Raw genomic sequence first — 24,695 nt, 5'->3', positions numbered from 1 at the left:
AGAATCCCCTAGCGTGATCACAGACAGCAATATCCCTTAAAGTCTGATCTGAAACTGTGTAGGGATGTGATCCAGGGCTTCTTTTTCATTGTTTGTGACTAATAAAAGGTAAAGAGAGATGTATATTTAAGTATACATATTCCCACAACAACTATTAGGTTTTCATTACAACTGTAGTGGGAAACGGGTGTCAAAACTGAATATGTGAAGAATTAGATGCCATTTTTAGCTTTTGCTGTCAGTTGTCCCTTTGTATTCAGATCGGGCCTTAGTATAATAATGTAGCACTTTGGGATGAAGATGCAGCCAAGAAGCCCAGCACTGGAGGCTAAGATAGAGAAGATCTGCACGGCTACCATGTATTTCCCCTTGGTGCTCAGGTAGGTGGGCACAAAGGACACCCAAACACTGCAGAAGACCAGCATGCTGAAGGTGATCAGCTTGGCTTCATTGAAGGACCCGGGAAGCTTCCTGGCCAGGAAAGCCACCACGAAGCAGATAGCAGCCAGGAAGCCCATGTAGCCAAGGGCACAGTAAAACATGGCAGCAGACCCTTCGTTGCACTGCAGGATGATCTCTTTAGGCTGAGAGCGCATGTCAGAGTCTGGGAATGGGGGAGAGATGCCCAGCCAGATGGTGCAGATGAGAACTTGGACACCGGAGCAGGAAATGACAATGGAGTTGGCTAGACTCTTCCCCAGCCATCTCCTCATCCTGTTCCCTGGCTTAGTGGCCAGGAAGGCCAGCACCACAGTGATGGTTTTTGCCAAAACAGAAGAGACAGCAGCTGAGAAGATGATGCTAAAGGCCATTTGCCGGAGAAGGCAGGTCTCTTTCCCTGGCTCGCCAATGAACAGGAGGGAGGAGGAAAAGGAAATCAGGAGGAAGATGAGGAGGATGTATGAGAGGTCCCTGTTGTTGGCTTTGACTATTGGAGTTTCTTTATATTTAATGAAGATTCCTAAAACGAATCCTGTGATTAAAGACAAGGATATAGCAATGGAAGCCAGTAGGCTCCCCAAAGGGTTTTCATAGGCCAGGAATGTAATAACTTTGGGAACACATTGATCTCGGTATGTGTTTGAGTATTGATCTTCTGGACATTTGGTGCAATGTTCTGCATCTGAGGAGGAGAAAAATGGTGCCTTAGTACCGTTTAGATATCTGCATAGCCTTTTGTGCTGCGTTACATATATTTTTTAAGATGCTGATGTCAACAAGAATTTATAACAGGAAATGAACAAAATTTTGTTTTTCAATGCTTAATTTACTGTTTAACATTGTACCATCCCTTGCCTCTAAGGAAATGGAGGTGTTGCACAAAGTTTCCCCCCGTTTTTATCTTCAAAATAATCCTGTATTGTGATGTAGGAAATGCAGAGAGGCTCCACAGAGATGGTGTCTTCGCTGTACATCTTTTGCCATATAGTGAAGACACAACTCCATGTTCCTGCTCCATGTGAACGGGTTTTATTTTATAGAAATATTTGACCTCTGAAGGCACTGTAATTGATTCTCTATGATCACCAGCTTGTAGCCCACAGATTGCTTCCCTGAGATCATTTGTTTCCACCAACTTCTTTGAATTAATGAAGCTGATTGAAGATATAGAAGCCAAAAAGGGTTAACATTTTTTAAAAAATCCTCAGAGTCTTTATAGAAAGTGAATGAAGCCAATGCAATTCTAGGCTGCATCAATAGGAGTATAGCATCTAGATCAAGGGAAGTAATAGTGCCACTGTATTCTGCTCTGGTCAGACCCCACCTGGAGTACTGTGTCCAGTTCTGGGCACCACAGTTCAAGAAGGACACTGACAAACTGGAACGTGTCCAGAGGAGGGCAACCAAAATGGTCAAAGGCCTGGAAACAATGCCTTATGAGGAACGGCTAAGGGAGCTGGGCATGTTTAGCCTGGAGAAGAGGAGGTTAAGGGGGGGATATGATAGCCATGTTCAAATATATAAAAGGATGTCACATAGAGGAGGGAGAAAGGTTGTTTTCTGCTGCTCCAGAGAAGCGGACACGGAGCAATGGATCCAAACTACAAGAAAGAAGATTCCACCTAAACATTAGGAAGAACTTCCTGACAGTAAGAGCTGTTCAGCAGTGGAATTTGCTGCCAAGGAGTGTGGTGGAGTCTCCTTCTTTGGAGGTCTTTAAGCAGAGGCTTGACAACCATATGTCAGGAGTGCTCTGATGGTGTTTCCTGCTTGGCAGGGGGTTGGACTCGATGGGCCTTGTGGTCTCTTCCAACTCTATGATTCTATGATTCTATGATTCTATGAATGTTTTCCCTGTTGACATTCTCCCAAGCAATGCCCTCACCCTTGGAGTCACCCACCTTCTTGAGTGGATATTGTCCCTTCGATACATGGAGCACATGCATAGCAGCAAACCGGCTCTCCTTCTGGAACCACTTTAGCAAATCCAAGCTGACAGCTTTTGGTACACCTGGAGCAAGGCACAGTCTAATCATAAAGAGAAGATTGTGCATTAAAGGAAACATGTTAGAAGTATTTGTGTTTACGGGATTCATACGAAGTTTGGAATTTGAGTTTGCAAATGACTCAGCAGGAGCTTAATTCTCACTGACCCGAGGCATAATTTTTTTTCAGGGAAGCAATTTGCAGAAGAAAGGCATGGCTGGGAGACCCCTGTGGTGTGCTTCTTGTTGGTTCCAACATTTATATTCAAAACATATATAAAAAAAATAATAAAGCATAAAACATTAAAAAAACTTCCCTATACAGGGCTGCCTTCAGGTGTCTTCTACAAGTTGTATAGTTACTTTCCCCCTTGACTCGGGGGAGTCACATAACTCTATACCATCCAACATTTCTCTGATGAAAATAGGGACGTTCTAAGGAAAAGAGGGGACACTGGTGGCACTGTGGGTTAAACCACAGAGCCCAGGGCTTGCCGATCAGAAGGTCGGCAGTTTGAATCCCCGCAATGGGTTGAGCTCCCGTTGCTCTGTCCCGGCTCCTGTCAACCTAGCAGTTCGAAAGCACGTCAAAGTGCAAGTAGATAAATAGGTACTGCTCCGGCAGGTAGGTAAACGGCGTTTCCGTGTGCTGCTCTGGTTCACCAGAAGCGGCTTAGTCATGCTGGCCACATGACCCGGAAGCTGTACGCCGGCTCCCTCGGCCAGTAAAGTGAGATGAGTGCCGCAACCCCAGAGTCGTCTACGACTGGAACTCTAATGGTCAGGGGTCCCTTTACCTTTACCTAAGGAAAAGAGGGGCATTCTGAGATCAAATCAGAAACTGGGATGGTTTCTGTAAATCCTGGACTGTCCCTGGAAAATAGGGACACTTGGAGGGTCTTGTGCTTTTGGAATTATCCAGCAAATGATTTGAGCTTGCCAGATGTCACATCAATAAAGTTTCCTCTACCTTGTTAAACCATTTGGGCCACACTATGGCTTCCAAGTTAATGGTGAACTTTATCTCAGTAGAAGTCTCTCTCTCTATACTCCCAATTTTCACTCTAACACGAGACTTATTAGGAAACATCACCCAGTTCTCAATATCATAGTTGGCTGGCAGCTCCCCATTCTCATCCAAATGTAGGCTCCCCATGGAAGTATTCAGAAACTGGACCTCTCTTAGGAAAGGGTGCAGCTGGAATGACAAGGAAAGGCCCAGTACAAAAAAATATATGAAACCCTATTGAGTATCTCAGCCCTACACATTTTGAGCTCCTATGAATTGGGGCCAGTGTGCATCTCATCTGTTCTGATAAGCCCTTATAGGCATTCCATTTTATTTATTTAACCATTCAAAGACCACCTTTTATATATAATAACAAGGTGCTGTACAGAATAAGATCAATACAAAAAAATTGGCTGGATCTACACAGATATAAAAAATGCTATTAAAACACACTATAAAATGTATTCCAACGCATTGACTTTGGATAGTAGATCTACAGTCGGTATTACACATCAGTGTAATTGGAAGCCTTTCTGAATAGCTTTGTTAGAAGCAGCTGGTGAGACACCATTACCCCAACACCCTCTGTATCTCTATAGAAGTTATTCCATGGTATGGGGGCCACTACAGAGAAGACCCTAGCAGGTCTACTCACAGTCAAGAGCAGCATATAAGGGGGATCTGTGGTTGTATGAAGCATCCCCACTTTCTGACGCAAATATGTAAAAGAAAGGGAAACTTTTACATTTGCATACTTCCATGTGAAATGAAACATTGATCACTAGATCATGTGGAAGCCTGCAGATATGAAGTCTCCCCCTTCCCTTCAGACAGCAGCAGCTTTTGGTAGAACTTGCACAATTCCACAAGGGAGGGCACAGTTTTTCATAATATTTCATTGTTCTTATTTATGAGCATAGAGGTAAATTTAGTAACAATTACTATGTGTGCATTCTAGAATGGTTGAAGGCAATTTTGTTCAAATAAGGTGTTATAGAAAGATGAAAAGTGCTCTGCTTTTCATGCTATTTTTACATTCTTGCATTGTGTTTTATTCTATCCACAGCTGTTTTGTAATGTTAAACCACCTTGAGGATTTTTTGGTGGGGGGGAGCAAAGAGTGTTATATAAAGCTTTTAATAGAAACTTGCTATTTTCTATTTTGCCAACAAAGGTCTGTATAGTTAAAGCTATGGTTTTCCCAGTAGTGATGTATGGAAGTGAGAGCTGGATAAAGAAGGCTGATCGCTGAAGAATTGATGCGTTTGAATTCTGGTGCTGGAGGAGACTTTTGAGAGTCCCATGGACTGCAAGAAGATCAAATGCATCCATTCTTAAGGAAATCAACCCTGAGTGCTCACTGGAAGGACAGATCGTGAAGCTGAGGCTCCAATACTTTGGCCACCTCATGAGAAGAGAAGACTCACTGGAAAAGACCCTGATGTTGGGAAAGGTGGAGGGCACAAGGAGAAGGGGACGACAGAGGACGAGGTGGTTGGACAGTGTTGTCAAAGCTACCAGCATGAGTTTGACTAAACTGCGGGAGACAGTGGAAGACAGGAGTGCCTGGCGTGCTCTGGTCCAGGGCGTCACGAAGAGTCGGACACGACTAAACGACTAAACAACAACATTTTCTAGAGCCATAGCTATGGGGCCAGGGGCTAGCCAGGTGTTGTATTTTTTGCCCTGGGTGAAGCTTCCAGAGGGGTGCCATTAGGCTCCCAGCCTGTGCATGCGTGCATGAAAATGCGCATGCAATGTGCATGGGGGTGTGCCAAACTGGGTCTTTGACCCAGGTGAAATAAAGCCTAGTTTCCCCCCTGCCAGAAAGGGCAGAAATGTTTGCTTTCTCCATGGGCCTTACTAATTAGAATTTCCTCCAAAATGGAGATGAGGAGATGGGTAAGTTTCATTCCAGAGTTGGGACAATGGTTTGCAGTTTGCAAAAAGGGAAAGGGAATACCTGCCATGGCTGCAGCTTTTGATGCTCCAACCTGTCTCTTCCACCCACCATCAACATGAATTTTGATCTGACTGAATATGCGGCTTTTAAGGCCTGAGCCACAGCTTGGATACTGAAGTACGTGATATAGCTGTCTTGAGACAGGGCTCTCTCCAGCTCCACTTGGGGCAGCGTCTCCAGTTTCTCCTTCTCTCTGCATCTTGTCCGACCTTTTACAGCCAACATGTGCTTTGAATATGAGCAACGGAATGCTTTATTGATAAACTGTCCAAGAAGATTGGATTCTGGTACATAGTATTGGTATTTTCTCCTTATTTGGGGCTTCATTATAAAGGACAAAGAGCCATGGATGTACTGGAAGTAATTTGGAGGAGCAGACAAATGCACATTGATTTCCTGAAAACTTGTTGAGATCCAGACTTTTGCTCCAATTTCTTTCTCAAATTTTTCTTGAAACTGCATGATCGGATTCCATCCCAAGCGAGTGATTTCATAGTAAACAAATACATTGACTTGCTTCCATATGGCAACTGGTTTACTCAGTCTGAACATTTCAACTTGATTGTCTTCTGGTATTCTTTTTTCTAAGGCAATGCAAATTCCACTCTTGATAGTCAGGGATGCCAGGGCACTCACAAACCTTTCTCCATTGTCATTGTCTGGAAAAATGAGGCCGATCCAAGTCCATCTGAAATGCAGGAGCAACTTGACAATCCCCTGGTACTGAATTTCTTCTTTGGGCATCATCCGGTAGACAAAAGGGAACTGGGCTTTATTATTATGAAGATGATGTGTAAAGCCACAGCTGACCTTGTGAGGAAATGAAGAAAAAAGTGTGTGATTGCCAATCAAAATAGGGAAGAGATATTTATTTACCTGAAATGATTAAAATATTGTGCTGGCAGGAGCTGATGGGAATTTTGGTCTGAAATATCTGGAGGGTGCCAATTTGGCAGTGGCTAGAAGAAAGGTCCCTGGATCAGATATTATGCTATAGCTAAGGAATTCCCACTTTGTGATGCCCCTTCTTGACCCACATGAAGAGTAAGTGGAATTCTATGCTGCCAAAGTTGTCCTCTGTCTTTCTATCCACACAACTTCATACCTGTGGGATTTTGTAGATGCCTGACATGTCCGAAATTTCTTTTGAGATGACGGAATCAGCCCCTTCAAGAACAGCCAGAAGTTTACTCCTTTTCCCACAGCTGTAGTTTGGAATATTGCTTGTGCCAAGGTCCAACATTGCACTGGAAGTCATCCTTCTATCAAAATAGTTCTCATAGAGATTGTAGCCCAGGGTGATGTTGGGTAGGAGCCTGGGATCCCGACTGATCTCCTGGACGGTGAACAAGAAGAGTAAGATGTACCAGTAGTAGTAACTTTTTGAACTGCAATAAAGAAATCAAAAGGTGTCAAACCACTATTCGCCATTTAATGAAAACCAACATTGTCTTCAAATCATGGTTTGTAGATCCAGTATGTGTTGGCATGCAGAGGGCCAGGAGGCCAGCTGGCTAGTCCTGGCTAGGTCGTTCCCTTCCAGCTGTCCCTCTGCGAAGACCATCACCTCTGCTCCGACGTAAATCAGCAACCCGGGCTTCAGAGCCAGGGCACACTATCAAATTGCACACACAGAATAGGCGTGAGGCTTGTGGAAGCATACTACAACTACAGATTTATTAATCATAAATCAGGACAAAGAAACATGTCATCTCTCTCTCTCGTCGTCTCAGAGAGAACAGCCAAAGCGAAAACTATACACAAATGGAAGTTCCCAGGAAGCTGTGCTGGAATGTAAACAGACATGTAACACGTAACAATCCCATGTTTGTGGGAGGTGGAATAAGGTGGAATAGAAATGTCAAACAGTATTATTATTCATAGTAAGGTAAAGGTAAAGGTACCCCTGCCCGTACGGGCCAGTCGTGTCCGACTCTAGGGTTGCGTGCTCATCTCGCTCTAGAGGCCGTGAGCCGGCGCCGTCCGAAGACACTTCCGGGTCACATGGCCAGCGTGACGAAGCTGCAGCTGGCGAGCCAGCACCAGCGCAGCACACGGAAACGCCGTTTACCTCCCACTATAAAGCGGTACCTATTTATCTACTTGTACTTAAGAGTGCTTTCGAACTGCTAGGTGGGCAGGAGCTGGGACCGAACAAAGGGAGCTCACCCCGCCACGGGGATTCAAACTGCCGACCATACAATCGGCAAGTCCTAGGCACTGAGGTTTTACCCACAGCGCCACCCGCGTCCCTGTATTATTCATAGTAGTGTATATTTATACTCCACCTTTACCCCAATGGGACTCAGAACAGCTTACAGATAAAAATGAAAGGGAAAAAATCCAGGCTTTTCAGAAATTCCCTATGTTTCATGCCACCCTCACTCTCCTCATGCAGGTGGGATAGTTTAATCCTCAAACAGGTGCATTAAATCAATGCATTATTTTTATCTCCAGCAAGTCATTTGCATTCTTCTGCTGCCATTTCAACAGGCAGCACAGCAGCCTAGCTAGAGCAGCATTTTAGCCAGGAAGAGCCAGGGAACAAGAAAATAGGACAGATGTGGGGAGGATCCTGCTGCTGGACTCCAACTCCCATCAGCCTCAGCCAGCAGGGCAAATGATTGGCAGCTAAAATTCAGCAATTGCTAGGGGATCACAGGCTCCCAGACCTGAAATAATAGCCGTTTCCCTGATATATGCAAAACTTTGGAATGATGATGACATTCATCTGCCTATAATTACTTACACTAGAAGCTTCGGTGAGGGGGTCTGGGAAAAGTTGTATGGCCATTGTTTATAAATATTTCTTGGAGATATAATCCCATTAATGAAGAATTCACCAGGCCGGTAGAAATTGAATGCTTCGTTTTTTTCCTTGATCATATTCAAGGAGCATGTTGCCTTCAGTTTCCCGCATACTTCATGGGGCATTAGCAGCAGCAGTAGCAACAGCAGGAATATCATTCTGCCTCTGTGGTTGCTTTTACCTCCAGAGACAGTTAAGCAGAAGAAGCGGAAAACACTTGCAAGACCAAAGCTGGTGTGGTTTCACCAGTATGCATGCTGTTCAGCTATGGCTTCAGAGCCATTAAACCCCAGACAGGAATATATCCCACTTCCCCTATGGGAAATCTTGACTCCATCTGTCTCTGACACTTTCCAAAAAAACCACAGTGCAGCAAATAACCACTTGCTTCTATTCTTTCTGATGCTTTGGAAAGTTGCAGAAACACCTTTGGCAAGAACAAATCACTATGATTTGGATAATTATAAGGCAAAGAATCATAGAATCATAGAATCATAGAATCATAGAGTTGGAAGAGACCACAAGGGTCATCGAGTCCAACCCCCTGCCAAGCAGGAAACACCATCAGAGCACTCCTGACATATGGTTGTCAAGCCTCTGCTTAAAGACCTCCAAAGAAGGAGACTCCACCACACTCCTTGGCAGCAAATTCCACTGTCGAACAGCTCTTACTGTCAGGAAGTTCTTCCTAATGTTTAGGTGGAATCTTCTTTCTTGTAGTTTGTATCCATTGCTCCGTGTCCGCTTCTCTGGAGCAGCAGAAAACAACCTTTCTCCCTCCTCTATGTGACATCCTTTTATATATTTGAACATGGCTATCATATCACCCCTTAACCTCCTCTTCTCCAGGCTAAACATGCCCAGCTCCCTTAGCCGATCCTCATAAGGCATTGTTTCCAGGCCTTTGACCATTTTGGTTGCCCTCCTCTGGACACGTTCTAGTTTGTCAGTGTCCTTCTTGAACTGTGGTGCCCAGAACTGGACACAGTACTCCAGGTGAGGTCTGACCAGAGCAGAATACAGTGGCACTATAACTTCCCTTGATCTAGATGCTATACTCCTATTGATGCAGCCCAGAATTGCATTGGCTTTTTTAGCTGCCGCGTCACACTGTTGGCTCATGTTAAGTTTGTGGTCAACCAAGACTCCTAGATCCTTTTCACATGTACTGCTCTCAAGCCAGGTGTCACCCATCTTGTATTTGTGCCTCTCATTTTTTTTGCCCAAGTGCAATACTTTACATTTCTCCCTGTTAAAATTCATCTTGTTTGTTTTGGCCCAGTTCTCTAATCTGTCAAGGTCGTTTTGAAGTGTGATCCTGTCTTCTGGGGTGTTAGCCACCCCTCCCAGTTTGGTGTCATCTGCAAATTTGATCAGGATGCCCTTGAGTCCATCATCCAAGTCGTTGATAAAGATGTTGAATAAGACCGGGCCCAAGACAGAACCCTGTGGCACCCCACTAGTCACTCTTCTCCAGGATGAAGAGGAACCATTGATGAGCACCCTTTGGGTCCGGTCAGTCAGCCAGTTACAAATCCACTGAGTGGTAGCATAGTCAAGACCGCATTTTACCAGCTTCTTTACAAGAATATCATGGGGCACCTTGTCAAATGCCTTGCTGAAATCAAGGTAGACTACATCCACTGCGTTCCCTTCATCTACCAGGCTTGTAATTCTGTCAAAAAATGAGATCAGGTTCGTCTGACATGACTTATTTTTCAGAAATCCATGCTGACTATTGGTGATCACAGCATTCCTTTCTAGGTGCTCACAGATTGTTTGCTTAATGATCTGCTCCAGAATCTTCCCTGGTATTGATGTCAGACTGACTGGGCGGTAATTATTTGGGTCCTCTCTTTTCCCCTTTTTGAAAATAGGGACAACATTTGCCCTCCTCCAGTCTGCCGGGACTTCGCCTGTTCTCCAGGAATTCTCAAAGATGACTGCCAGTGGTTCTGAGATCACATCTGCCAGTTCTTTTAATACTCTTGGATGCAGTTCATCTGGCCCTGGAGACTTGAATACATCTAAACTAGCCAAGTATTCTTGTACTATCTCCTTAGTTATTCTGGGCTGTGTTTCCTCTGCTGAATCATTTCCTCCAAATTCTTCAGGTCGGGCATTGTTTTCTTTATCGGAGAAGACTGAGGCAAAGAAGGCATTGAGGAGTTCAGCCCTTTCTGTGTCCCCTGTTTGCATTTCACCATCTTCTCCTCTGAGTGACCCCACTGTTTCTTTGTTCTTCCTTTTGCTACGAACATACCCATAAAAGCCTTTTTTGTTGCTTTTAACCTCTCTAGCAAGCCTGAGTTCATTCTGTGCTTTAGCTTTTCTGACTTTGTGTCTACACGTGCTGGCTATTTGTTTGAATTCCTCTTTGGTGGTTTCCCCCCTTTTCCATTTTTTGTACACATCCTTTTTTAATCTTAACTCAGTTAAAAGTTCTTTAGATAGCCACCCTGGCTTCTTTAGGCACCTTCCATGTTTCCGTCTCATTGGTATTGCCTGAAGTTGTGCTTTTACTATCTCCCTCTTAACAAACTCCCAGCCATCATGAACTCCCTTTCCTTTTAGTATTACTGTCCATGGGATCTCACCCAGCACTTCCCTAAGTTTTATGAAGTCGGCTTTCTTAAAGTCAAGAAATTGAGTCCTAGTATGCTTGGCTGCTCCTTTCCGTTGTATAGTAAACTTCAGAAGAGCATGATCACTTGCGCCTAATGATCCTTCCACTTCTACCCCATTAACCAGGTCATCGACATTGGTTAGGACCAGATCTAAAATGGCTGTTCCTCTTGTTGCTTCTCCCACTTTCTGGACAATGAAGTTGTCTGCAAGGCCAGTGAGGAATCTGTTTGACCTTATGCTCTTGGCTGAGTTTGACCTCCAACAAATATCTGGGTAATTGAAGTCCCCCATTACTACTATCTCCCTTCCTTTTGCATGCTTGGCCATCTGTTCCAGGAAGGCATCATCTATGTCCTCCGTTTGGCTTGGGGATCTATAGTAAACTCCCACAATGAGGTCACTATTATTCTTCTCTCCCTTAATTTTGACCCAAATGCTCTCACTTTGGCTTTGAGGTTCTAAATCTTGGATCTCTTCACAGGTATACACATCCCTGACATATAACGCCACTCCTCCTCCTTTCTTGTCTGGTCTGTTTCTCTGAAATAGATTGTATCCCTCCATTTTTACATTCCAATCGTGGGACTTATCCCACCAGGTTTCAGTGATGCCTATTATGTCATATTTAGTTTGCTGTACCAAGAGCTCAAGCTCATCTTGTTTATTTCCCATGCTTTGTGCATTAGTGTACAGACATTGAAGTCCATTAGTTTCATCTAAAGAAGTTTCATCTCTGCAATATTCTGGAGTCTCTTGCTGACGAAGGGCAAATGCAGAGCTGGAGAGAAACATATTTGCAGAAAGTCACAGATGTGGCTCCAAAGTTATGGTATGATCCAGCATGTCTCTTAGTTGTCTCTTAGCAAAGTTTAGGCCAAACTCCACACGCACATCCAACAGACACATAGACTCACTGGAGACTCACTGGAGAGCCAGTGTGGTGTAGTGGTTAAGAGCGGTAGACTCGTAATCTGGGGAACTGGGTTCACGTCTCTGCTCCTCCACATGCACCTTGGGCTAGTCACACTTCTTTGAAGTCTTTCAGCCTCACTCACCTCACAGAGTGCTTGTTGTGGGGGAGGAAGGCAAGGAGAATGTTAGCCGCTTTGAGACTCCTTAGGGTAGTGATAAAGCGGGATATCAAATCCAAACTCTTCTTCTCCTCCTCCTCCTCCTCTTCTTCTTCTTCTTCTTCTTCTTCTTCATCATCATCATAGAATTGTAGAATTAGAAGGGATCCTGTGGGTGATCTCGTGCAATTCCCACATTCCTTCAGGTCCTAGTCTCCAGGGCAGGCTAAAGCAAGCTCGCTCCATCTCCCATGGGACAGCCCTTTAGATATGCCTCTCACATCTCCTCTCACTGTCCTCTTCTCCAGGCTAAACATAGCCAACTCTCTCAACCATTTATCATAAGGCTTCCAGACCCTTGATCATCTTGGTTGCCCTCCACTGCACGTGTTCCATGCTATTGCTTCCCTTGTTCTGGGCACTATACGTCTGATGATGCAACCTAGAATAATGTTAGCTTTTCCACTGCTACATCATACTGTTGACTCATGTTAAGGCTTGTGGTCTACTAAGCCTCCTAGATCCTTTACACATGCATTACTGGCAAGCCACGTGTCCCGCATTTTAAAGTTGTGCAGCTGGTTCATCCCGCCTAAGTTTCGAACCTGACATTTGCATGCCAAGGCCCCGTGACCAAGTCACTCCTTATGTATTGAGTCACCTGTTAAGACATGAGCATACAGATTTTGGGTTCAAAGAGGTCACAACTTTATCGGATACAGATGTAAAAGGTTTGGCATAGGCATTGGGTGAAGACATTTAACTAAATCCAGCCCATCTTCTATGGTGCTTATCTAAGGGTAACTGACACCATGAGAAGGGGGGACTATGACCTACATCAAATAGGGGTACCCCTTGAGGGTTCCCTTTGGAGGAGTGCTATGGCATCCCAACAGAAGCAACTCCTTGCAGATCCCTTAAACAGGGTTCCCTCAACTAAGGAGGGGCAGGCAGAGGCTACAACCTCCCCTCCAGCTAAGACTAAGGCTTACCCTTGAACTACTATAGCACAGGAGACCATCTCATCGGTGGGATTTCCCCCACACAAACTGGAGCATCCTGGCCAGTCTCGTTCTCCCAGGTTCCTTTTATCCACATATCTCCGTAAGTACCATAAATTATGTGGGGATGAGTTTAATGGTAGGAAACCATAAATCTAATGCTTTAAACCTCTTTAAAAGAGTTGGTGGGCATTTCCTTGCATTGGTCCCTGCTAAATCCCAGTCTCTTCATATGTCTCTGTTTTGCAATGTGATTCTGGAAGGGAGCAATATGAACCCTCCAGTAATATGAACCCTTCACCATCTTGTTTTGAATAGCACACTCTGATAACAGATTAAAGCTTTTACCTGACCCATAAGATTGGGCCCTGATGTATGTCTCCAAATCCCCTGGATCAATGCTTTATTTCCTTTTGCTTTGCTGTTTATTGGTTTTAAGTTGCATTTTCAATTTTATTATTGTATCATGACATAGTATGAAAAGTCTTTCTGGTAAGGCTGTGCAATCTTAGAAGGTGGCATGGCTGTGACTGTCATGATAGAAACCTTCGCTTCTGAATATACCACTACATTATTGGATAGACACATCTGCCTTGCCTTTTGGTGAGGATTGTCCCAACATTTGAAGGTGGGTTGGCTATTAAAAGCCTGTTTATGACTGAACGTGAGTATCACCCTAAAACTAAATTTGTATTGCTTGAAAATTCCCTTCACGTAGCAGAGTGCAGAAAGTTACATGTGTTGTTAAATTGAGGGTGATGATACAGAATATATGATATCTTGCAGAAGTAAAGACATAGATTTACTCCACAAGCTGGCCTTCCTGCTTGCCATCCACGAGATCAACCAGAATCCCAGGCTCTTACCCAACATCACCCTGGGCTACAATATCTTTGAGAACTATCACAATGCAAGAATCACATACGACGCCATGGTAGAGCTACTCTATACCAGACATGCAAGTATTCCAAACTACAGGTGTGGAAGGCAGAATAACCTGCTGGCTGTTTTAGATGGTGCAGACTCTGAAATCTCTCTCCATATTTCGAACATGTTGGGCATCTACAAAATCCCACAGGTGTGAAATGGGGTGCACTTTAATTTCACTTTGCTTTGAATGGCCTTGTTCTCTGTCTGATGGGCAAAGTTACTGTCAGTCTCAAGTTTTATTTGTCCTTTCAACAGCCTTCTTTCTTTCTAAATCCTTCTGGATTACAGGGTGTTGAATTTCACTCCAATCCACACAGAATGAATACAACAGAGAGTCTATTGACATAATGTTAGTCTGACTAGGGTTTGGTCACCAAGTGTAGCCCAAGGCTGCAACTGAATCCAACTTACCTGGGGCTAATTCCCAAAAAATTCTATGTCTTGCTTTTTAGCAGACCTGGTTAGGATTGTTCCTGGCACAATTTCTCTATTAATAAATATATATATATATATTTGATATGGAAATTCTGTGATATGGGGATGAGATGCATACAAGAGGATTCAATGGAAGTCAAGCAAGACACTTTTCTCTTCCATTCCCTTCCAGGTTAGTTATGGTTTCGTCTACCATGACATCAATGATAAAACTCAATTCCCTTTTTTCTACCGGATGATCCCCAAAGATGACCACCAATACACTGGGATTGTCAAGTCGCTCCTGCATTTCAGATGGACGTGGATAAGTCTCTTTGCTCCAAACAATGACAACGGAGAAAGGTTCATGAGATCCTTGACCCCTATGCTCACCTCGAATGGGATTTGTGCTGCCATCTCATACAGAATCCCAGAAATGACTCAGTATGAAGTGAAAATGAACGTTGATTCGTTTCTCACATGGAGACAAGTCAATGTATTTGTTCAGTATGCAGAGACTCGTTCTTTCTTCAGTGGGATATTCCTTATAAATCAAATACTCACATTGTGGCTACAGTCCACTGAGGGGAGTGTACCAGATGGAGCTGGTAGACAGCTGCCCTGGACACAGAATTAACCTGTGCCTCCATGGACAGCTGTGAGTCCAAAATGACTCCCTGGCTGTGCACCTGGTCCTTCAGGGGCACAGTTACCCCATTCAGGACTAGGGAATCCTCCACATCAGCCTGCCCCCTGTCCCCCAAAAACAGTACTTCTGTCTTGTCAGGATTCAACCTCAATCTGTTAGCTGCCATCCATTCTCCAACTGCCTCCAGGCACTCACACAGGACCTTCACTGCCTTCACTGGTTCTGATTTAAAAGAGAGGTAGAGCTGGGTATGATCCCCATATTGAGCACCCAGCCCAAACCCCCTGATAATCTCTTCCAGCAGCTTCAAGTAGGTCTTAAAAAGCATGGGGGAGAGGGCAGAACCCTGAGGTACCTCACAGGTAAGAGCCCAGGGGTCTGAACACTCATCCCCCCCCCACCACTTTCTGGACATGGCCCAGGAGAAAGGAGCAGCCCCCAGCTCCCAGCCCCTAAAGACAGTCCAGAAGGATGTTATTGTCAATGGTATCAAAAGCTGCTGAGAGATCCAGCACAACTAGGAAATAGCTCTCACCTTTGTCCCTAGCCCGCCAGAGATCATAGACCAGCACGGCCAAGGCAGTTTCAGTCCCATGGTGAGGCCTGAATCCCTATTGGAAGGGATCCAAATTGTCCCATCCTCCAGGCGTGCCTGGGGTTGTTCAGCAACCACCTGCTCAATCACCTTGCCCAAGAATGGAAGATTTGAGACTGGGCGATAGTTGGCCATATTGGCCGGGTCTAAAGATGTTTTTTTAAGAAGCAGTTTAATGACAGCCTCTTTCAGCGGGTCTGGGAAGGCTCCCTCACAGAGGGAAGCATTCACCACCCCACAGAGCCCATCGCCCAGCCCTTCCCGGCTCGCTTTTATCAGCCAGGATGGACCACGATCAAGAAGACAGGTGGTTAGTTTCACTTGTCCAAGCAGCCTGTCCACATTCTTGGAGGTAACAGATTGAAATTGATCCCATGACTAGACAGGACTCTAGCACTCTTCTGCCCCGGCCCTGCTCCCATGGTGGAGTCTACCTCCTTCCAAATCTGAGTGACTTTATCTGCAAAAAACTTTGCAAAAGCATTGCAGGAAATCTTGGGGTCCCTACTAGGCCCCAATAACCAAGGTGGTTCTGACAGATTGTGAACCACCTGAAAGAGTCTCCTGCTGCTGTTTTCTGCAGATGAAATTGAGGTGGCAAAGAAAGTCCTATTCACCGTCGCCTTCGCCACGGTAGGCTCAACGCTGAGCTCTAACCCGCGTCTGGTCCAATTCAGAGTGAATTTTCTGCCACCGGCACTCTAGCCATCTCAGCGATTGTTTCATCACCCTCAGCTTCGGGGAAAACCATGGGGCTGTCTGGGCTCCATGCAATCGGAGAGGACGCTTCGGAGCCAGACAGTCATTAGCCTTGGTTAACTCTGTATTCCAATGGGTCACCAGGGAATCAGCTGAAAGGCCATCAGCATGGGATAAAGCATCCCCTACCACTCTCTGGAAACCATTTGGATCCATTAAATGGCGGGGGCAGACCATCTGATTTGGTTCCACCTCCCTGCAGAGGGGAAGGGTCGCAGAGAAGTCCAGTTGCACCAGGAAGTGATCTGACCATGGCACTTCTTTTGTTTTGCTTTTACTTAATGTCAGATCACCAACATCCATAGAGGTGAACACCAGGTCTAAGGCATGTCCGTGACTATGAGTTGAGCCAAACTTATTCAGGGACAGCCCCATGGAGGCCATGCTTTCCGCGAAGTCCCGAGTGGCCCCTTGTAAGGTCATGTCAGCATGGATGTTAAAATCCCCTAGGACAACCAAACTAAGTGTCTCCAGAAGCACATCTTCCATGACCTGAAGCAGCTCGGGCAGGGAATCCTTGGTGTAGCAGGGAGGTCGGTACACCAAAACGACAAAAGTACAACTCCCATCATCCCTAGCTAACAGGACCAGTGGTCAGGGATGATAGGAACTGTAGTCCCAAAACATCTGGAGGGCCGAGTTTGCCTATGCCTGGTTTACTCTATTGTGGTTTTACCTTTTTGTAAATAAAATGGTAATTTTATTGCTTTACCCTTATGGAAATTGCTCTGAGATTTTTTTTTTCTACAATGAAGTGGAATGTGAAATAAATAATTTAAATAAATTTCATCAGGTATGATTTACCATGTGTGAAGCTACATTTAAATTAGAAGTATTGCAGTTCCATTACTGCAACCCTGCCGTCCAGCTATAAAATAATATTTTCAGAGTCAGGTGCTATCTTTAGTTTTTGTTGTCAAGTGCTCCTTTGTATTCAGATCAGGCCTGAATAAGATGATGTAGCACTTTGGGATGAAGATGCAGCCCAGGAGACCAGCACTGGAGGCCAACATAGAGAAGATCTGCACGGCTACCATGTATTTCCCCTTGGTGCTCAGGTAGGTGGGCACAAAGGACACCCAAACACTGCAGAAGACCAGCATGCTGAAGGTGATCAGCTTGGCTTCATTGAAGGCCCCAGGCAGATTCCTTGCTAGGAAAGCCACCACGAAGCAGATAGCAGCCAGGAAGCCCATGTAGCCCAGGGCACCATAAAACATGGCCACAGACCCTTCATTGCATTGCAGGATAATCTCTGCAGGCTGGGAGTGCATGTCAGAGTCTGGGAATGGGGGAGATGCACTCAGCCAGATGGTGCAGATGACAACTTGGACACTGGAACAGGAAATGACAACAGCGTTGGCCAGACTTTTCCCCAGCCATCTCCTCACTCTGTTCCCTGGCTTTGTGGCCATGAAGGCCAGCACCACAGTGATGGTTTTAGCCAACAAAGAAGAGACGGCAACTGAGAAGATGATGCTGAAGACCATTTGTCGGAGAAGGCAGGTCTCCTTCCTTGGCCGGCCAATGAAAAGGAAGGAGGACGAAAAAGAGAGCAGGAGGGAGACAAGGAGGATGTAGGAGAGGTCCCGGTTATTGGCTTTAACTATGGATGTTTCTTTGTATTTAAGGAAGATTCCTAAAACAATGCTTGTCATTAATAGCAGCAAGATAGCAATGGAAGCTAGAACACTCCCCAAAGTTTCTTCATAGGTCAGGAAGGCGATACGTTTGGGAAAACATTGAACTTGACCGTTGTTTGGATGCTGATCTTCTGGACATTTGGTGCAATGTTTTGCATCTAAGGAGGAAAAAGGAGTGCTTTAGCATCATTTAAATCCATAACCATCTATGTTCTATTACGTTTTAGGGGGAACGATGTCCATATAAGGGAGAGTCAGGAAAAAAGAATGTCTAAAAAGGGAGTGGACAAAATTGATTATTTCATTTGCTTATTTAATATTTCTGCCTATACTGTTGCCTTCCTCCATGATGATAGAGGTGGTTTTCAAAAGCTTCTCAGTTTTATCACCCAAACAAACAACCTTGTGATATCGGTAAAGCTGAGAGGCAGTGACCTCCCACAGAGGTGCTTCTTGTACAGCTTTTGCTGAATTTATACTGTCCTGTTCCATGGTTTTACCTTATATAAATGGTTTTACCTTATCTAAATAATATATTTGACCACTGAGGATGCCCTCACCATGATCATTAATTTGTAGACCACCAATTGCTTCCTTTTCATTCTTTGTTTCAACCCACTTCCTAGAATCAACATAGATGAATAGAGAAGCCAAAAAAAGAGACATATTCAAAAATGTCTTTTGACTCTTCACAGAAAGTGTCCCTAAGTGAATGTTTCCACAATTTCTATTCTCAAAAGGGCTCCCGTTGATATTCACCCACCTTCCTGAGCAGAGATGGTCCCTTCTGCACATGGGGCACAAGCATAGCAGCAAACGGGCTTTCCTTCTTGAACCACTTTGACGTATCCAGGTTGGCAGCTCTTGGTACACCTGGAGCTAGGTACAGTCTAAACATAGAGAACATGCATCCAACAGAAAGTGTCAGGACTTTTGTGTCTGGATGTGCTTCTCATTCACCCCCTGGGCTGACTTTTGAAAACCTTGCATTACACTGATTAGGGCGTATCCACACTTCCTTTTGGGCCATCTTTCTAGTCACAGGTCCATGCTTTAAAGCTCCATGTCAAAGCAGTCCTTCCTTCCTTCCTTCCTTCCTTCCTTCCTTCCTTCCTTCCTTCCTGTCTGTCTCAGTGCGTCCGCTAAGAAAACCCACATTTTAGCAGTGAATCAAAGCAAATGGCAATTCAGGTTTCCACAGGAAAGTGCTGGCAGAAAAAAACACCATAAAACAAAAATCCTGCTCAGACACAGATCAGGACCTGTAAGTCGCATTGTGGCCCAAATGGAAGTGTCAATGAGCCCTTACTCCCCAGCAGGTGTGCAAGGGGCTGTAGTCAAAGTGCCCTTGGAATGATGCAGTTAGTGATTAGACCATTACAGATGTAATGTGGGATAAAGTAGTATGCCATACCTTCTCAAACCACTTGGGCCACACAATGGCTTGTGAGTTGATTGTGAACTTCATGTCAGTGGATCCATCTCTCCCTATACTCCCAACCGGCACTCTTATACGAGACTTATTGGGAAACATCACCCAGTTCTCAATGTCATAGTAGAATGGAATCTCCCCATTCTCACCCAATCTGAGGCTCCCCATGGAAGTATTCAAAAACTGGAGTCCTCTTAAGAATGGGTGAAGCTGGAACGGCAGGAAAAAACACCAGCATTTATAGAAAAGTTGAATATAAGCCCTCTACACTTTGAGCTCTAATCTCCTAGCAACTGGGGTCTTTGCACATTTCACCTGGACTTATGAGCCTTTTGCAACCATTCCTTTTTCTTTATTAGAACATTTGCAGGCAACTCATTGTATATATAAAAAAGATTTCTAGAGAATAAGATAAATACAAAAAACAATAAAAATACTTCTTAAAAAATTAAAATAGCACAAATACCAAACTTTTTAAACATAGATGGCCCTACAAATCAGTACACAGCATAGATGCCAACTCCATGGGGTTCTGGGTGCCCAAGCACCGACAAAATTCCCCATGAAGGGGTCGGGCATCCACAAATTTTGCTGCCAGAGCTATGCACGCTGCATGACACCTACAGGCCCAGGCATAGGGGCCATATTGGCACTCCTAGTGCACAGTTAGACCCTTATGAACAGAACACCATTTCCTCAGCTGCTCACTGTATCACTAGGTTGAAACCTTGGTTCCTCAGGACTCTAGATAATGTGAAAGCTTACAAATGTGAAGTCTCTCTTTTCCCTTCAAAGTGTAGCTGTTTTCAGTAGAACTTGCACAATGCCACAAAGGAGGACATCGTCTTCTATTATCCTTTTAAAAAAATATGTTTATTTCAAGAGCTTTTCCAGCAAACTGAGAAGCTTTTTGCTTTTCATGTTCTTTCTGTACTTTTACAGTGTCTATTATACTATCGAAGTCATTAAACCACCCTGCATTCTTTTGACAATAGCCAATTTTACCATGCAAAAGTTTAGATATTAATATATAATTGAATCACATCGTACCATAACGGGGAAGACTGAGTCTAGGAGAACTGTGTTCTCTGTTCCTGCTGTTGAACAGTTGATGGGCAATTTCAAGTCCCAGCAGAGACACAGTGGGAGATGAGGAGGAACCAACTTCTGCTATGATGGCTGCATCTCTCACAGGGCGCCAGAGAGGAAGAACTAGATGGTGGGGGACTGTTCTGACATAACCAGTATAGGCAGAAAGGTCTGCTTCTGCCACAAGTCTCACTAATGAGATCTGAATCTGAATCCAGTGGTGGGAAAATGAGTTGCAATTTGCAACAAGGAAAAGGAAATACCTGCCATGGCTGTAGCCTTTGATGTTCCAGCCTGTCTCCTCCACTCGCCATCAGCATGACCTTTGATCTGGATGAATAGGCAGCATGAAAAGCCTCAGCCACAGCTTGGACACTGAAGTAAGTGATGTAACTGTCTTGAGACAGGGCTCTCTCCAGCTCCTCTTCAGGCACCATCTCCAGTTTCTCGTTCTCTGTGCATCTTGTCCAACCTTTTGCAGCCAATGTGTCCTTTCTATATAAACAATGAAATGCTGTATCCCAAAACTGCTCAAGAAATTCAGAAACTGGATCATAGTTGTGTTGGTAATTTTTCCTTAGTTGGGGCTTCATTATGAAGGACAAAGATCCGTGGATGTAGTGGAAGAGATAAGGGGGATTATGTAAACCAAAATTAATGTCTAGAAGACCTGTTGAGATCCAGACTTTCCCCCCAATTTGTTTCTCAAGAAATTGTTGTATTATCATGAGTTCAGTCCATGCCCCTTGACTGCTTTTATAGTAAACAAATATTTTGACTTTGTCCCATATGGTAAATGGTTCACTTGGGATGAGATATGGATCTACGTTATGTTCTGGTATTCTTTTTAATAAGGCAATGCAAATTCCATTGTTCGTCATCAGAGGTGTCAAAGCACTCAAGAACCTTTCTCCGTTATCATTGTCTGAAACCAAGAGGCCAGCCCATGTCCATCCAAAATTCAGGAGCAACTTGACAATCCCCCAATACTGAGTTTCCCTCTTGGACACCATTTGGTAGACAAAGGGGACTTCAGTTTTCTCATCCAGTGTCTGAGTCATAATGCCATAACTGATCTAGTGAGGAAAGGAAGAGATTAGTGATTTGTTTGATTTTCAGGAAAAGGAAGAGATACTGTATTTATTGTCTGTTATTACTTATTATCTGTTATTGTCTGAAAAAAATGTGCTTGCTGCGGTTGATTGCAGTTTTAGTCTGAAATATGTGGAGAGTGCCAGATTGGTGGATGCTGGAAGAAAGATCTACTATCACTAAGGGTTTTCTCACTTTTTCATTTCCCATATTGACTCTCCTGGAAAGAAAGTGGAATTTATTTCTTGTCCCTATCCTTCATACCTGTGGGATTTTGTAGATGCCAGACATGACTGAAATCTCTTTCGAGATGGCAGAATTGCACTCTTCAAGAACAGACAGCAGGTTATTCCATTCTCCACAGTTATAGTTTGGAGTATTGCTTTGCCTCACTGCAAGCAGGTCTAGCATGGCAGCAGAAGTCATTCTTCCGTCAAAAAAGTTCTCAAAGAGGTTGTAGCCCAAGGAGATGTTGGGTAAGAACCTGGAATTCTGGTTGACCTCCTGAACAGAGAACAAGAAGGACAAGATGTGCCAGTGGAACCTAGGTGTAAAACTGCAATGAAATATCAAATAAAAAATGTCAGAAACCTATTCACCATGTAAAGAAAGCAAATGTTATTTCTAGGCAATCTCGAACTAGCTCATCACCAAACAATGATATGTATGTTTGTAGTTTGGGCTGAGACAAGGAATATATTTTTATTATTATTTATGTAATAAATTTATATACCACTCTTCATCTGAGCATCACCTAGTTACAAGGTGTAAATCTATTTACTACTTAAAAATAAACACTAGGAGATTGCAAATTCCATTGCAAAGAAAGAAAGAAAGAAAGAAAGAAAGAAAGAAAGAAAGAAAGAAAGAAAGAAAGAAAGAACACAGCCTTCAAAGTGGAAAATTGCCTTTATTATTATGAATTAAGGAGAAACTATTGGAGGGGTGTTGGAGAAGCATGACATCCAGTGGCATCTAATTACTTACCATCCAAGCCTTTTTGAGGGAGTCTGGGAAAAAATGTATGGCTCCTCTAGAGTCAACATACTTGGAGATATGATCCCAGCAATTATGAAGTCTCCGGGCCGGTAGTAATTCTGTGTTCGACTTTCTTCCCAGATCAGATTCAAGGGACATTCTTTTCCTTGATTTTCGCAGTCTCCATGTGTCATTAGCAGGAGAAGCAGGAGGTAAAACATTTTGCCTGTACCTCCTACATGCCGGTGGCGCTGTGGGTTAAACCACAGAGCCCAGGGCTTGCTGATCAAAAGGTCGGTGGTTCGAATCCCCACAATGGGGTGAGCTCCTGTTGCTCGGTCCCTGCTCCTGCCAACCTAGCAGCTCAAAAGCAGATCAAAGTGCAAGTAGATAAATAGGTACCGCTCCAGCAGGAAGGTAAACGGCGTTTCCATGCACTGCTCTGGTTCACCAGAAGCGGCTTAGTCATGCGGGCCACATGACCAGGAAGCTGTATGCCGGCTCCTGCGGCCAATAAAGTGAGATGAGCACCGCAACCCCAGAGTTGTTTGCGACTGGACCTAATGGTCAGGGGTCCCTTTACCTTTACCTACACTTCTCTTGTGGCTGCTCCTCTCTCCTCCCCAGCCAGGTTATCAGAAGTCAAAAGCACTTGCAAGAGGAAAGCCGCAGTGACTTTCCCAGTATGGGTAACATTCAGGTTTGCCTCAGCTGTTCATTCAGTCTGTCTCTGACATATCAGCTATTCTCTGCATCAACTTTTCTCCCCAGGCACAGAGCTAGATATCACCTCCTGCTGCCCTTGATTGTGCTGTCTATGCAACCTCTGGAAATATCTCTTGATCTTGGCAAGAATAAATAGCTATGATTTTGATAATTATAGGGAGAATTAATTTGACACTGCAACAAACTTTAGTCATTGCAAAGTTTGGGTGGCAGGCGCAGAGCTGGGGAAAACCATGTTTATAAGAAATCACAGGTGCTGTGCCAAAGTGTGACATGTGTGCGTGTGTGCAAGTTTGGCCTCAACAGCATTAGGAAAGCTCTGCAGCCAGATGAGACCAAGTCCCATCTAGTCCATCATCCCATATATTGCAGTGTCTGATCATACACCTTTGGGAAGCTCACAAGCAAGGCATGGGGGTAACAGTCATTTGGTGGTCTTGTTCCACAACAAATGGTATTCAGAGACAGTGCCAGATTTATGTATAAGCTAAACAAGCTATAGCTTAGGGCCCCACTCTCTTGGGCTCCCCCAAAAAGGTTAAAGGGAAACAAACTGCATGTACATTTCCAAAATATAGAATAAAAAACAAATAATATAAAACCTATATACAGCAGCAGTGTTTTGTGTTGTGTATGGACCTATTAGGTCCATAAGTTACAGTATGTCCTATATTCAGCACAAAAACCAGCGACAATTTGTTGTTGACCATGGACAGCTGGACATATAAAGGGCCCCATTATCTTCAGTCGCTTGGGGCCCCATCAAACGTAAATCCATTGAACTGAAAGAGAATTCTGGCTAACAAGGCATAGGGTACTGCAGGGAAATATATATTTCTTATGGAGTTGAGAGATACCTTCTTGGCTCAGCATCAAATTGTGCAGGTTCATAGAAACATATTCCCAACACACAGCTATTAATTGATCTTTAGAAAAAAGAAGTAAAAGAAACTGCAAAAAGAAAGCGAAGAAGAAATACAATGAATGCTGGCTTTTATAAAAGGTGGAATAGATTGGTTTAAAGTGTATCAATGGGACAAAAACATTACAAATCTCCATATGAATCAACGAGTATCACCAGCCACCCAGCCACTTCATTCAGGCTCCAGCAATAAACACAGACCCTTCAACCAAGACTGGAGCTTAGGGGAGCTTAAAAGGTAAAGGTAAAGGGACCCCTGACCATTAGGTCCAGTCGTGACTGACTCTGGGGCTGCAGCGCTCATCTCGCTTTATTGGCCGAGGGAGCCGGCATACAACTTCCGGGTCATGTGGCCAGCATGACTAAGCCGCTTCTGGCGAACCAGAGCAGCAGATGGAAACGCTGTTTACCTTCCCGCCGGAGCAGTACCTATTTATCTACTTGCACTTTGACGTGCTTTCGAACTGCTAGGTTGGCATGACAAGTGTGTAGCTTTTATAACTGTTGTGTGGGACATCAAGCATCAAAATTGAAAAAAAAATTATATGTGTGTAGGTGAA

At 44.2% G+C, this 24,695-nt stretch overlaps 1 protein-coding gene across 1 annotated transcript; it reads right to left on the bottom strand.

Moving 5' to 3' along the window:
- Positions 1–212: 212 nt before the first annotated feature.
- LOC310672784 (vomeronasal type-2 receptor 26-like) lies at positions 213–8,365 on the bottom strand (the record flags this gene model as incomplete). The annotated part of the gene is made up of 6 exons (XM_083430435.1): positions 213–1,123; positions 2,343–2,469; positions 3,397–3,624; positions 5,399–6,208; positions 6,504–6,786; positions 8,148–8,365. The coding sequence occupies 6 exons, from the start codon at positions 8,363–8,365 to the stop codon at positions 213–215; spliced, it is 2,577 nt and encodes an 858-aa protein (XP_083286561.1).
- Positions 8,366–24,695: the final 16,330 nt, after the last annotated feature.

This window comes from Podarcis tiliguerta (genome assembly GCF_965153285.1).
Source record: "Podarcis tiliguerta genome assembly, chromosome: 2".
Lineage (NCBI taxonomy): Eukaryota > Metazoa > Chordata > Lepidosauria > Squamata > Lacertidae > Podarcis > Podarcis tiliguerta.
This window is presented reverse-complemented; position numbering and strand designations above follow the sequence as displayed.